This window comes from Engraulis encrasicolus, chromosome 21 (genome assembly GCF_034702125.1).
Source record: "Engraulis encrasicolus isolate BLACKSEA-1 chromosome 21, IST_EnEncr_1.0, whole genome shotgun sequence".
Classification (NCBI taxonomy): domain Eukaryota; kingdom Metazoa; phylum Chordata; class Actinopteri; order Clupeiformes; family Engraulidae; genus Engraulis; species Engraulis encrasicolus.
This window is the reverse complement of record NC_085877.1, coordinates 7,578,796-7,594,017: the sequence shown is the minus strand read 5'-3', so window position 1 is coordinate 7,594,017 and position 15,222 is coordinate 7,578,796. Positions and strand designations below refer to the sequence as shown.

Below are 15,222 nucleotides of genomic sequence, written 5' to 3'. Positions count from 1 at the left end.
GTGTGTGTGTGTGTGTGTGTGTGTGTGTGTGTGTGTGTGTGTGTGTGTGTGTGTGTGTGTGTGTGTGTGTGTGTGTGTGTGTGTGTGAGGATGGCTTAATCTGAGCAGTTGTGTGTTCATTCTGTGTGTGTGAGCATATTTATGCAAGGGCAATGTAACCGACAGATGCTATGCAATTCAACCCCCCACCCCCCAACATTTCAAAGCATGAACTCAATGTATGAATTTTGCAGTCTCCTCCGATCCTTGAAAGACAAGTCAAGGTCACACAGTCAACATCACAAACGTTTGCAGCAAACCACTGGAGTCTAACCTGGTGGACCTACAGCAGGCCAAAAGAGCAACACAGGGTTCCCAAGTTCACCAGACGGAGAGGTGAGATTGCAAAATGCAGGTTGAAAACAAAAATAACAGTTAGCAACGACACAAGCGAGCAGTCTTTCTTTCACATACTTACACATCATGCCCACATACACACACACACACAGACATATGCACGTTGCCCACACACACACAATCAATACAGACAACATTACAATATTCTGAAAATAAACTGTAACTGCATTAAACTGAGCTTTGGTTGATCTTTAGAGAATGCATCAACAAAAATAAATACTTGGACTACTGAAAACACAGGGTACAGAAAAAAAATATTTATCAAAAAACGAATTCCTCATGAACTTATGATTTCTATAATTACGAAATTCTCCTTTCACATGTGCCTTCTGTATTCTGAAGATCATATGAGCTTTTTAAATAAATGAAGAGCTCTTTTACAACCTTCTATAAAATAAATGAAAATTGATTTAAAAATAGTGCTTTCACTGACAAGCACAATAGAAACACATTTTAAAACATAATACTGTACACTATAGCATCATGGAAAAGTGCTTGCAAATATAGTGCAAATATACACATGCAAGTCATTATTACTATCCACCAGTTTTATCTCGTGCTAATAGCAGAAGCATCCTGACCTTGGAGACCTTCCAGAGCCCAGGGTCATCCAGAGAAGGCGATCCATGCCACAGGAAACAGCCCAAAGGTAAAAACTCCTCATTTCACATTAAACACATCTATCTACCGTAAAACAACCCTTACAGAACCAACCTAGCGCCCGGCCCAAAGTGCTCCCATCACCTCCATCCAGCTGATTGTTTTATATTTGAAGTTGGTAATTTCTGATGTCTTGCTGGTGCAGTTTCAAAACATTTTTGCCAGTTTTGTTTACCTTAAGAGTATGTAATTTTTAAAAAACTATTTATTTCCAGAATTTCTGCTGCCCTTTCACAAATGTTATCTTTTTATGTATATTTCACCACCCAAGTATTCATTATTCCTGGGAAAATTGCACTGTTCATATATAAAAAGGTGGTTCTTCTCTGTGTCTGCCATTTTGAATTTGCAATAAGAAATCATTGGCAGCAAAACTTAACGTACTTTGATCAGACCAGTAAATATTCATAAAAAGATCAAATTTGTGGTCAACATGCATTTTGAAAATGAACAACTAAAACTACATCTAGTACTCTACCTTTAAGTGTGTTTACACATTGTGACCATACAAAGTCTAAACTATAAAAATGATGAGAATATACAGTAACCAAACGCATGGAAGGGTAGTGAAAATCTTTTAAATCTTTTAACTTTTTAAAATGTATACATGGGAGCAGAGTGGCCTCAGTTGGTTCTGTTCGGGGCAAATCTATTTCACCTAAGGTCACACGTGGTGATCCATGCAAGACAGACACAATTATAGTCGCAGTGAAGTTGTCACACTAGTGTATCCACCCAAAATTACAAGGTAACACAAACACGTACATTTGTGACAACACGAGACACAGACATCGATCTTGTGAACAAGTACGGGCAACATTAACTGAAAATATAGAAGAAAAAAAATAAAATAAAAAAAATAAATAAAAGTACAAAAAGGGATGGACAGTAAGACTGACATACAGATCAGTACATAAATAGTTGAACAACTTGGACACAGACGGGACGAGGTGTGTGAACTACTTCATGCTTCCAAGTCACAATTAAACCATGTGGGTTGTGTGTACCCCCTGTCCACCTTTCACATTTGCAAAGTTGTTTTCAGAGGTGGTGATTGGGGGATTAAGTTCAAGTGCATTGTTGTGTGTATACCAATAGTCAGTGAAGTGCCCAGTGATTTTTTTCCAGAACCATTGTTTGTTGTGCTCAGTGACAATAATTTTGAAACTGTGTGATCAATGATGCTCATGCAAATCAGATTTTTTTTTTTTTAGCAAACTTGTTGCCTGGAAATCAGTGGCCTTACTCTCAACTACGCCAGTCAACACCTATGGACTTGCAAATGTAGATTTAGAGAAATTCACGCAACAAAGGATTTTGATGCAAGTTATCTTGTACCTTCACGTTATACAAAGTACGCGATACTAGCTCAATAATGATTCGAGCTCATCGAGTGGTACTACGTGAAGGAAAGGTTTGTCCTCTATTATCTGCTTGGAGGATGACTGTATTTGATGATATCCACTTTCCTGAAGTTCAGGTAAATGATTATACGATTATACAGCCACAATTTTTTGTCCTAGTTGGCCAACTGATAACCAGACAACAAAACTGCTTTAGTGGCATTAGTGATGAACAATAACAAAACATACCAGGTCTTCCGGGAGCGCCAGGCTGTCCGCTGTTGCCTTTAGGTCCTTGCACAGTCACCCCTGGGGGTCCGGGGGCACCAAGGTTTCCTGGGGATCCTGGGTTTCCTGGGTATCCGGCCTCGCCCTTTGGCCCGGGGTAACCAGGAGTGCCGGGAGCGCCAGGAAGACCGATATCTCCTTTAGGACCTGCACGTCAATGCAGAGAAGTGGGTTTACCGATGGGTTACACAAGATATCAAGGAGGTCTAACACTAGACATTCACCATCTCACTCGGTCGCAATGTATTTCAAAGGCTGCCTCTGGGTTACACAAGATATATTCAAAGAGGTCTAACACTAAAGCCATTCATTACATTACATTACATTGCCCAGAGCAAAGGCTAATCCCACTGACCTCCATGTTCCATTTTTACACAAAGATGGCGGCTCATGGAGCCATTAACACACAGATCGCCATTGACATAGTTCCAAAATAGTTCCAGGAAGTGAGTGTCGAACACAGAAAGGACAGTGCAGGTACATTGACTTCATTTTCATTCATTTTTACGTCACCCTTGCTTGTTATGAAGTGGTTATGTGCCGCTGCCTATAACTATCTGAATCTATGTGACCCATGTCACTAACTGACTTCCTCTACCCCAGTTGTCACAACTCTGAATTTCATGGCTCTGAGTTTACAGATGGGTTACACAAGATACGTATATTCAAAGAGGCCTAACACTAAAGACATTCACTATCTCCCTCGGTCACATTATGTTGATGCCTCTGGGTTACGCAGGATACATATTCAAGGAGGCCTAACATTTGGGTGAAAAGGATAATAAGACATTCACCATCTCACTCAGTTGCAATATGTTTCAGAGGCTGCCCTACAGAAAAAGTCTACGTTCAATCCAGAGCGGGGGTGCGTTTCTTCATAGCATTATTGCAATTTTACTTGCTCACAAACCACTTTCCCATTGCTAACCTATTAAGTTGCTAAGTGGTTAGTATAAACACTTTGAAGAAATGAGGTCCAGGTCGCAGGAGCTTAATGCACGGAAACATTACCTGGGAATCCTGGCAGACCAGCAGGGCCAGGCGTTCCGAATCCAGGTGGACCTGAAAAAATGGATATAATATGCATTACAATGAGCACTCAAAGCAACACCGAAGGCCATGTTTTAAAAAGAAGTAGCCCAGCTTGGTAGGGTCTGTAATGTGTTATGCGCAGAGTACATTGTGTGAACAAATGCATGGCTGAGAGATGCTAAGGGTTAAGGGAAATGTTGCTCCCTAGATGATACTCCCCGTATCATGCATCTGATGCTCACAGTTCTGCTACAAGTATGAGCACTTGCTTTGCACAGTTGTACACGTTGCACAGTAAGCACATTTCAACTTTAAAAGGTACAAAACATTCCAGAAAAAAAATCAACAGAAGCATATTTGCCCAACGACTCCCCCCCCCAAAATGTATTTTCACAATAAGTCACCTGGGTCTCCTTTCAGGCCATCAGGTCCTGGGATTCCGTCGCGGCCGGGTTGTCCTTTCTCTCCAGGGTAGCCTGGTCCTCCTGGGCGTCCGGCTTCGCCGGGCCTACCAGGAGCTCCGTTCAGACCAGGAGCACCAGGGCCGCCATCCAATCCCTTTGGACCAGGGATACCAGGGGGTCCTACAGCACACACACAACAGGCAAGATTTAGATACATAACACCAGCCAACTGGCCAAATGCTGGTGACATTTCAGTGTGGCGCTAGAAAAGACAAACTTACGAACCACTTTGACCCATTAGAGCGTGTCTTTGGCTAATAAGATTAACATCTACTACTACCCATTTTGGCTGGTGATGAAAAATGAACTGGGTAGTGTCGTAGAAGTGTGGTACTATGGTTATTAAGTCTTTTCAATGACTATTACAGCATTCCACTGGTGAAACTGTGTATATTTTGAGGCTGTTAAGGTTCATAGCACAGTACTGACACATTCATAAGCTCTATTGTACTGTATACGATGTGTGGTCGTATCATTGTATTACATTCTGACTTAATGTCTCGTCTCACCTTGGAATCCGGGGAGACCAGGGTCACCCTTAGCCCCGGGGCCTCCAGGGAAGCCGGGGGAGCCGGGAACTCCTGCCTGACCCTTAGGACCAGGGGTTCCTGGGAATCCTGGAGATCCGGGCTCACCCTAAAAGACACATAGCAGCACTCATATCACGGCATGGTTAAAAAAGCATCAGTATCATCCGTAGACACTACAGGTGGACACCATAGGTGACTTCTTATTATTGCTGCTTTACCTCAATTCATTCTGGTTGTTTTTGTTGCTATGCATTAACGGGACAATTCAAACGTGCAGATCATTACAGCAGAAAATGTGGCACATTACATCATTCTTATTCTACTGCATGGATAAAAAGCATCAGCATCAGCGATGGACTCTACAGGTGCCTTCACAGCTTTCCTGCTTGACCTCAGCTCATCCCAATCACATTGAAGTGTTTTTGTTGTTTGTTGCTGTTGTGCATTTTATGAAACTTTTTTAGCATAAGCTACACTTACAGCAATGGAACAATCCAATTGGATTTTTGGGGGGTGGTAGCAAGTTTTTGTATGAAGGAAGACGTGTGTATGGTCTCTAGATAGATACCTTGGCCCCTGGGCCTCCGGGTGCTCCAAATCCTGGCGCTCCGGGGTCTCCCTTAGCTCCTGGGAATCCTGGCGCTCCAGCGGATCCTGGTCTTCCTGGGCCTCCAGACAAACCGGGGGTTCCTTTAACTCCAGAAGGTCCTGAGAGGGGAAAGATGCTTTCATCAATGTAAAATCTGTTGTAGCAAACAAAAAAGATAAAGTAGGCTTGTATTTCAATGCAAAAATATTATTTTTAAAAAGTCTCGATATTTACCGGGGAATCCCATTTCGCCCATGGCTCCCTTGGCACCTGGGGCGCCGGGTCCTCCGGAGGCTCCTGGAAAACCGGCGTCTCCTTTGGGCCCTTGATATTGGGTGTCAGAAGTATCATGTTAAAATAACAACAGCTATAAGGTACCAAGTTTCAATAACAACATCCATGAATATACCATGTTTAGATAACAACACCCATGAAGAGTTTTGATTATTAATTTAAATAACAACGTCCATAAAGAGTATGCAAAAGAGTGCAAACACTCTTATTGTTGAAAAAGCAACATCCATGAAGAGTATTGTGTAAAAACATTTGTTTAAATTACATCCATGGAAAGTATTGCATAAAAACCTTTGTTTAGATTACATCCAAGAACAGTGTAGTATAAAATCCCTAGTTGTTTAAATTACATCCATGAAACGTATCGTATAAAAACCCTGATGTCCATCTGCAGAGTTCTGGAGGGACTAATACCTGGGGGTCCTGGAGATCCTGGCCGTCCGTCCTGTCCTGGAATTCCGGGGTCTCCTGGAAGTCCAGATATACCTTTCTGGCCTGGGCCGCCTGGCAATCCTAAGGATCATTAACAAAGGTACACACGTTAGGCTTTTTGTTAGGTGTAACGGAGGCCAACTAGCAGAGGGTGGCATGGAACGTTAGCAAACTTCCTTTCCGAAGCCTCATACAGCATCGGTAGCATTGGGCTATTGAACTGGTCCTTTAGTTCCGCGGTATCGTGCTGTGCCTCCCATTGACGTGGTGGCGAGTTTGCAGACCCGAGGGGGACGGACTGTGGTGTAATACGTCGGGTTACATAGGATATCTGTATTTTATATATTATTTTGTATATTTTATATATCAAGAATATTTTGCTATGAATATTTATAAACAGGAAGGGAGTGGGAGAGAGAGATGGGATTGAGTCATGGAAGGTCTTGGGCCAGATTCAACCCTGGGTCACAGATTTCACTGTATGTTTTACTTTGTAATTCTATGTATGTGACAAATAAAACCGAATAAGTTTTGTTGCAAAATGACATAAGCACAATTTTTTGACTTTTTTTAAATTGGAGATGACTGTTCAGACGTCCTATCATCTATTTGTGAATTCAAATATTCTGAGAACCTTCCTTTTAAAACCTGTATGAAATGTATTTTGCAATGCAATGCAATGCCCAATAGAAAAATGTCAAGTTAACCAAAATGTTCCAAAATGGATATACCTGTACGTCATTTTGCAATAAAGCTCCTTGTACCCTTGTATCCTCATCTCAATGGGCTTGTAGCTCCTATTTGGTTAGGTATTTTAGCACACTGTGCCACCGCACGCCTTTTGTTTGCTTTCAAGTCAATGCCGGGGACTCTTGATGGGACGACAGAAGATTAAGCCTGTAACTATATCAATATGTGAAGTGTCTCACCTGAAGCACCCGGGTCTCCTTTGGCACCTTTGATAGTATGGGGAGGAACGGCAGGGCCAGGAGCGCCAGGGATACCTGGGTCACCCCTGTCGCCCTTAAGACCTGGATTGCCTGGGGTACCTGGTCTACCAACGTAACCATCTTCACCTATGAAAGGGAAACAAAAATACTGTATATCAGTTTCTGATTGTGTTACAGTTTGATTGTTTTAGAGCAGAGGTGGGAGAACTCAGGCCCGGTGGCCACATGTGACCCTTACAAGAAAGAGAACATGTAAATAAACTCAACATTCTTAAAATGGCTACCTGAAAGGGGTCTTGCTAACTTAAGATTAACCAAGTACATGGGCTAGACAATAAACACATTTTATTATAATGTGCAGGAATGGTAAAGCTGACAAGTTATGTCAGCGTATACTATTTCTTATTATTGACGCGAGGAAGTTATGCCTGTTACATATGGCCTTCGGTTAATATTCTACATCCAATGTGGTCCAATAATTGCCCACCCCTGTGTTAGAGGTTTTCCATCATTGTCCCCCAATGGTGGAATAAGTTCCCTGCTGCTACAAGAATAGGACCATCCCTACCAACCTTTAAGAAGATTGCAAAGACTGTTGAGAGCCACCCTTCACAACAAAACTAACCCTACTCACCTATGATCGCTTGCGCAAACTTCATCATGCATACATACATACTACCCAAAACGCTGTATGTTGGTGTACTCTGTGATTGCCTCTGTTACTTGTACATCGCTGTACTCTGCTCATCCACACACTGTGAATGTGCTGTTGTGTTGTTGTGCACTGCTTACATAACATGAAAATAAGAACAGGGAGTACCTTTAGGACCGGGGAATCCTGGTCCACCGGGAAGACCACCGCCTCCAGGGGGTCCAGGTGGCCCCATCACACCCATGTCTCCTTTCTGGCCTGTAGCCAAGACATGGTTGAGTAAGGTTAGAAAAGCAGCTTTGTTAAAGATGACAGGCTAAAGAAGGGAGTTGCATTTCTCGAAAGCCTCAATGCTAGCCGGTTAGCAACTTATTTGGTTGCCAATGGTTACTGCATTGCCAACACCAAAGTAGCTAATGTGGTAAGCGACTAGGTTTTCAAGATACACACTCCAGATCTTGATAAAAATGCCCATACCAGGGAGACCGGGAAGTCCGTCTCGGCCTGAGCCTCCAGCCGGGCCTGGTGGACCAACAGATCCGGGAGCGCCAGGAAGACCAGGATTTCCTCTGTCTCCAGGCACGCCAGGGAGATCTAATCCTGGGCGTCCAGGTACACCTGCTTCACCCTTTGCCCCAGGGTAACCTGAGAGAGTAAGAAGAATCATTTGATTAGTCAGCCGTAGTGAACAAAGCTACTGCACATGCAATGAATTGCTGTTTTCAATTGTCTTCAGGAGTAGGTCCTTCTTTGTATAAAAATCAACTCCATTTGGCGAACTCACCCGGGGTTCCCATTGGTCCAGGACCTCCGGGAGGACCTGGTGGCCCTGAGACACCAAAAGCGGGACTGCCGGGGGGACCGCGGGCTCCGGGCGAGCCAGGAATACCAGCATCACCTTGGGTTTGGAAAAATAATTGGGAGTTAAATGAGTAATCAGTTGTGTTCAATAGTAAAAATTAGCGTAGAGAGCTTTCATGTGATGTATACCTTTCTGTCCAGGGCCACCATTCAACCCAGGACGACCAGGTCCTCCTGGGTTTCCAGGGAAACCAGGATCTCCCTTGGCACCTGGAAATCCTTTTCCACCTGGGAATCCGGGAGGTCCTTGAGGGCCGGGCAAACCGAAGCCTGGTTCTCCCTGAATTGACATACAACATTATAACACCCAATAAATATCTTAGAATATAGAAGATCTGATTAGATGAGATCAGTGGTTCTTAATCTAGGGTGCAGACACCCCCTGGTGGTGTACTAGAGATTGCAGGGGGTATGTGGATTTTTGTTTACGTTAAATTTTGGACCAAAATTCTGCTTGCGAACATGATAACTCGGCCAAATCAAAACCAAATTAAACCATGCTTATACTGTAGGTCCCCATGCAAAGTTATTAAGGTATTGATTAATGTCATGAGCAAAAAACATTGTACTTGATAACTTATATCATCTTGTAGTGCATATGGTAGAAGTTTGGGTTGGCGGTGTGAGGCTTGTCTTGGACAGAGGTAAGGGGGTTTAAGGGAATAAAGGCTAAGAACCACTGGATTAGATCATCGAGGTAGGTTTTCACCTTAGGTCCAGGTCCTCCTGGGGTTCCTGGGAGTCCGTCCAAACCAGGCCGTCCTGGAGTGCCAGATCCACCGGGTGCTCCGGGAGTTCCAGGGAATCCTGAATCAGACAAAGATTATACAACTTATATGTTCTTTTCTTAATGTTTGGTTTACTTATCTCAATGCATTTTGCCGTTATGGAAAACATATCTCTACCACCACATAGGATTTGAAATGGTTACCTTTGGGTCCAGGCGGTCCAGGTAAGCCAATACCTGGAAGACCAGGGTCACCCTTTGCACCTGGAAGACCTGGAAATCCTGGCTGTCCTGGTCCACCTGCTGTGCCTGCAATTTAGCAAAAAACATAAAAAACTGCTTCAAAACTAAATATTTTATAATTATAAAACTAAAATTGAATACACAGTGTGTGAGACAATATTCTGAAGTTTACAGACTCCCTGATAACTTACCTGGAGCTCCTGGCAGACCAGGCTCTCCATCTCTTCCTGGGAGTCCTGCTGCACCCTTTTCTGCAATGGTGTGGCCTGGTTCACCCTTTTGGCCTGTAATCAAAGGAAGACATGAATATTACACCACTGTTATGGTACATCAATTCTGAATGATAATGGAGTGTTGAAGACTCGCATGCAAGAAATAGAAATAGCCATGTTGATGCTCTGAAGCGTGTTACTTTAAGTTGCAGTTGTAAACTGCATTAGCTGCTTTGATGGTCACAATGCAATTACTCATTGACAACCAAATAGAGTTCTAAGTTGCTATCTGGCTAGCAACAGTGATTGTGAGAGTTTTAAATTGGTCTTCATTCCCTTACCGGGGGCACCTGGACCTCCTGGTCTTCCCGACACTCCCTGCACACCCTTCTCTCCTGGAGGTCCTTGTGGTCCAAATCCTGGGCCACCAGGAGCACCTCTGTCACCGGGGGCACCTGGGGCGCCATTCTCTCCAGGGGGACCAGCTGTACCCTTCACCTGTAGCGAGCCCTATGGAGGGGAAAGCCAAGAGATGTTGACATACAGTAATGTGTGCTCTGGAAAGAAGTTCATATGCTGTACTGTATTTGTTAAGGATGTTGTTAAAAGACTATTAGCATATTGTATGGATTTATGTAAGCAGAAAGCTAACTTTTGTTTATATTCTTCCTGTATTTCTTTTTTTTGACATACAGCAGCAAGACTTTGTCTTGCATTGTCTCAAGGCAGCACAATATGCATTCTCTGGAAATAAGTTGATAGTAGTACCTTGACCGCTTTTTTATCTCAATTGTTTTTCACTGTGGGTGTAAGCATTGTCTGAAAGCAGTGAAGCCATATGAGGAATGTGTGTACGCTAGCTAACTCACGGGAGCTCCTTTAGGACCAGGTGCACCAGGCGATCCGTCACGTCCGGGTCGGCCGTCCGCACCAGGCAAGCCAGCAGGACCTGGGAAACCTGTGTCTCCTTTCTCGCCCTTTACACCAGACACGGAGATCGCATCGCCAGGGTCACCTTTCTCTCCAGGGTATCCAGGCGATCCGGGAGGTCCAGCAGCGCCCTGTGAAATTCAGACAAATGGGCCGTGATATATGTGGTGAAACCTCCTGAAGAGTAAGGCATCTTTATACACTGTGTCAATAAGACAAAAACCACAGAGTTCTTAATTTAGAAACTTGCCACAATATCAGAGAAACCATACCAATGTACATGCAGTAGTTCTACATGCTTTCCTGGAATCACAGTGCTTCACTGTATGTGCACGGAAGGTTACAAATGCATCACTGCTAAAGGTGCTTCACTCACACTAAGTAGTAAAGCTCCGGAAGGGTCAATCATCTGAATTGTCCGTGCCAGTAAAACGAAACCTATCTATTTAAATTACCGTTCAAAAGTAGAAACCTTAACCTGCTTTTTTAGAATATTACAATTCTTCCCATTATATGCAAATGTACAGTACCTGTAATTGATAATAAAGCTGTAGCAATCACTTTTAGTCTCTGCCAGCAAAACAAACCCAAATAGTTCTCTTTTAAGAAGGTTTACCACTATCTCAGAGAAACCATGCCCATGTACTTACTACACATGCAGTAAACCTGCTTTTCTAGCATATCAAAATTCTTAACAAGATGCGTAGTGAAGATGGTCACGAATGTATGATTGATAAAAAAGCTCTTAATCTACTTACAGGAGCGCCTGAAAGTCCTGGCCCTCCAGGATAGCCTCTGTCACCTTTAGCTCCTGGTATTCCAGGAACACCTGAACACAAAGCCGACATACTCTCAAACTGTGACACATGCTTAGACAGTGGGAATATATGGCATCTTTTAACATTCTGAACATCAGTTTCAGATATGACCTATACTGCTTGTAAGAGTTTTGCTGATGAATAAATAAAAAGGACAAAAGTCAGGCATGGTGGCTGTGTGTACCTGGGAGACCGGGGGAACCTGGGGAACCGACAGGTCCAGGCAGACCATTAGCGTTGGAGAAACAGTTGACGCACGTGTCACCCTTTTCACCTTGGAGAGAAGCCAGACAATTGTGATTATTACAGTGTTACGTGTTAGTGACATGTATGATGATCACTCTGGTGCAGTCTGGAGTTTAATTCAAGAACACAAATGAATTTCAGCCATTAACATTAAGTTTTCTTGTTGTTGTTAAGGCACTCCTTCTGAGGTGTCCATGGTGTTCCAATACCGTACAATACACTAAGGCATAAGCCAACAAGTTAGCATGACAAATTATTGCATAAAAGTGCATAAGAGTGTGTGGCGACAGTTGTTTTGATTGAAAGCTGTCAAGGCCTAGTCTGACTCTTGCCCGACCTGTGTATTGCGTTGGCTTCACCTTCAGAGGGCATGGCTATCTGTCATTTGCCCGTCCTTGCCATTAACAAATTCCTTCAAAAACGTTTTCTGTTAATATATTAAGAGTCAATATTGTCTATAATCTTTCCTGTAAGTCCTCAATGCGGGCTGCCATTAATACAGAAAGAATAAATGCTGTGACAATTTTCTGGCTCGAGGCATTCTCAGGATTCCAGACTTATGTGAGGTACATGCACACAGAGGTCTGCTGAGAACCAGGCTAGTGAAGGCATACCTTTCTGGCCAGACTCTCCTGGGTAGCCACGCTCTCCTTGCAGACCGGGAAGACCAGGTGGGCCGCTGACGCAATTATCGGTAGAGGTGGACGTGCCGGGGGGTCCGGGTGGGCCAGGGGGACCCTGTAAGCCGGGGGATCCGCTCCGTCCAGGGGGTCCAGGTAACGACACTCCGGGTTGCCCTTCCTCACCTTTCGACCCTCTCTCACCAGGGAAGCCGGGTCGACCAGGAGCACCTGGCTCACCGATACCTTTAACAGGGAAAACAGGACAAAAATGAAATTGTAACAGGCAATGTAAAATAATAGTATTTTAAGTAACAAAGCATTTTCATACATTTTCATGGCTTCCTGATATCTCTGTTGGTGAGGTTATTTAGGTTTGCTTTCTGAACTATTTTAGATTATTAGTCCTTTTGCTTTGTCTGTCATAACTATATCTCAAGAAGCCAACAACATAATTTCACATTGCGTAAAAAGAGAGAGGTCAACCCGGCGCTCAGGTGTGTGGAAAAAGTGTCCAAAATGGTGCTCTTGGGGTTGGGAAATCCAGAATTAGGAAAGCAGAAGGTCTCAGGCACTCAGAGGTAACTCAGTCCGAAGAAGGAGGTATATTAAAAAGCCTTTATTAGCTGTGGCTACTCATAATTGAAATTAAAATGCCAACATGTTTCGACCATCTAGGTCTTCTTCAGGGCAAAGCATTGGTTGTATGAGTAACCTATAGTAATTTTGAGCATGTGCAATTTCAGCCTACGGTAGCTGCTAGCCGTGCGTGCAGCACAACTATCAAGATAAGCTTTGGTCTAGAAACACAACAGAAAGGAGGAATCGAATAGCTAATACTGTCCTACAAACGCAAAGTGCAGTAACTACATATTTTGTCTGAAAATGGTCTTCACACCTCCTTTATCTTGTGAAATAGCTGCATGGTCCAAATGTTTCCCTTTTTAGCAATATTACTATGTACAATTTGCCGTAACTAATGTACAATATCCAACCTGATACCAACACTTTCAATGTTGCTGTAGTTACTGCACTTTGCCTTTGTAGGGCAGAATAGATGTGACATGATTGTTTTAAATGAAGGAAAATAATAAACATGTATGTAGCTCTAAGGAGAAACTCTTTCTTTGGTCAACTTTTGGAGCTATGGAAGAGAGGGTATTTCAGACTGTAGTAAGCATATTCTAATTTTACAGCATGCTTTACCCATACTAATTCAATGCATGTGACAAATAAAATGCCTTGTATCCTGGTATACTCCTGCGCTCGAGCCTTAAAATGTTAACCATTATGAAGATTTCCCTCCGCAGTACACACGACTTGACATCACGCTGTAACGGGCAGTAGCTCCTGATCACTTTCCCAAACCATGAGATGTGCAAATTGCATACACAATCTACAAGCATGTTAGAAAACAAGCTGCAAGAAACCAGCCGCTCCAAGAATTTGATATGTAAATGTAATGTTATTTAATGTTCCTTTAATGAGAAGTTACTTGCCTGGTGCACCTGGTTGTCCTGGTGGTCCAGATAGACCTAGAAAATGAATAAACAAAGAAATAGATAAATAAATAAATAAACTTCACTGATGATCAAAAGCATGTGTGTACAAGGATAAAGCACTCATACAAGTTCATGAAAAGATTTCTTTGGTTTTATGAGATTGGTCTCCAAAATCTGATCACTTCACAAACTTGTTATAAAGTAATAGCACACACGATTTGGTGCAACTACCATTGTAAAACAAAAAGTCAGCCATCTTCAAAATGATGCCCTTCAAAATGCACATTGTGTAATGATTTGGAGAAAATCCATCCATTCAAAAGTTGTGCCTAGGATCTTTTCTAGTAGCCATCTTGGAAACTCATGTAGATTTGATTGTATTGGTCTTTCTTGGTCTTACATGCCAAATGAACTAGTATAATAAAGCTAGTATAATAATTTGGACGATTTTCAGATTATCTGGTCCACTACCAGGTACACAATACTGACACTGGCACATTATAATCAAATCAGTTTGTGCTTTTATAGCAACAAACCCTTTAGATGCACATTCTGCAATAAAGCAATGTGTAAACTAATCAAAAGAGTGAAGAAATAGTGTGACCAACATGTCCTCAACAATACAGTATACAGTATCTCCCAGGAGGTGCAAAGCCAGCATACAAAACTGACAGCGATAGGGAGTCAAATACTGTCCAAACTGTTCAAAGTTTATGGTTCTACTACAACATGTTATCTGATGGTGAGCAATGTGTAAGGGTGTGCAAAATAAAGATATTAAATCATGAATCGTGAAATTGAGTAGATTGTCGAGAATCTGCTGTTTCAATGCAAAATTGCAAGTATGCAAGTATGTATATGTTACAGGTTCAGAAAGGTTTATGGCCCTAAAATGCCACATTTTTCTTCTTTTTTTTTCGATTTAAGAAAATTGAAAATGAGATTTTATGTTTAAAAGATTCGATTTTTTGCAATTGTACATTTTTGCCATATTCCATACCCCTAGAAATGTGTATTTCCTCACAAGTGATCCTTCAGTATTACAGAACACGATGGACCCACTGCATCCTGTTATCACTTTGACAAACCCAAAAATCTGTTTAGTTGCGAGGTTTCAAATGAATTAGTAGAGCATAAGTATGTAAAACAATACCTGGTGGTCCTCTGTCTCCTTTCCTTCCGGGTCCTCCAGGGAATCCTCTGTCTCCTTTCTGGCCTATTCCACTTGGTGTGGGTCCAGACACCACCTACAGTAGGATGTAGGATAGGATGAGCCTTTATTGTCTCTTCTAGACAGAAATTTGGTTTGGGCACAGAGAGTCTGAGTGTTTACACAAAAAACACATACAGTATCAACACATTAGACAAACAAAAAACAATCAACATGCAGGACTGGACCCAAAAAACATGTAGCCTATCTATCATCCAAACAT

General features: G+C 42.6%; 1 protein-coding gene across 1 annotated transcript in view; it reads right to left on the bottom strand.

Annotated features, from left to right (window-relative positions):
• col4a5 (collagen, type IV, alpha 5 (Alport syndrome)) overlaps positions 1-15,222 on the bottom strand; it is a 51,392-nt gene that overhangs the window by 8,056 nt on the left and 28,114 nt on the right. The window contains exons 19-40 of the mRNA XM_063187446.1: positions 14,943-15,036; positions 13,787-13,822; positions 12,282-12,533; positions 11,606-11,695; positions 11,362-11,432; positions 10,543-10,734; positions 10,015-10,183; positions 9,653-9,745; positions 9,423-9,527; positions 9,201-9,298; positions 8,621-8,771; positions 8,415-8,528; positions 8,108-8,275; positions 7,799-7,888; positions 6,958-7,104; positions 6,011-6,109; positions 5,537-5,626; positions 5,282-5,421; positions 4,693-4,819; positions 4,124-4,303; positions 3,699-3,749; positions 2,649-2,834 (exon numbers count right to left, since the gene is read on the bottom strand). Of these exons, the coding sequence (XP_063043516.1) occupies positions 2,649-2,834; positions 3,699-3,749; positions 4,124-4,303; positions 4,693-4,819; positions 5,282-5,421; positions 5,537-5,626; positions 6,011-6,109; positions 6,958-7,104; positions 7,799-7,888; positions 8,108-8,275; positions 8,415-8,528; positions 8,621-8,771; positions 9,201-9,298; positions 9,423-9,527; positions 9,653-9,745; positions 10,015-10,183; positions 10,543-10,734; positions 11,362-11,432; positions 11,606-11,695; positions 12,282-12,533; positions 13,787-13,822; positions 14,943-15,036 (2,743 nt within the window). The remainder of the gene's footprint in view (positions 1-2,648; positions 2,835-3,698; positions 3,750-4,123; positions 4,304-4,692; positions 4,820-5,281; positions 5,422-5,536; positions 5,627-6,010; positions 6,110-6,957; positions 7,105-7,798; positions 7,889-8,107; positions 8,276-8,414; positions 8,529-8,620; positions 8,772-9,200; positions 9,299-9,422; positions 9,528-9,652; positions 9,746-10,014; positions 10,184-10,542; positions 10,735-11,361; positions 11,433-11,605; positions 11,696-12,281; positions 12,534-13,786; positions 13,823-14,942; positions 15,037-15,222) is intronic.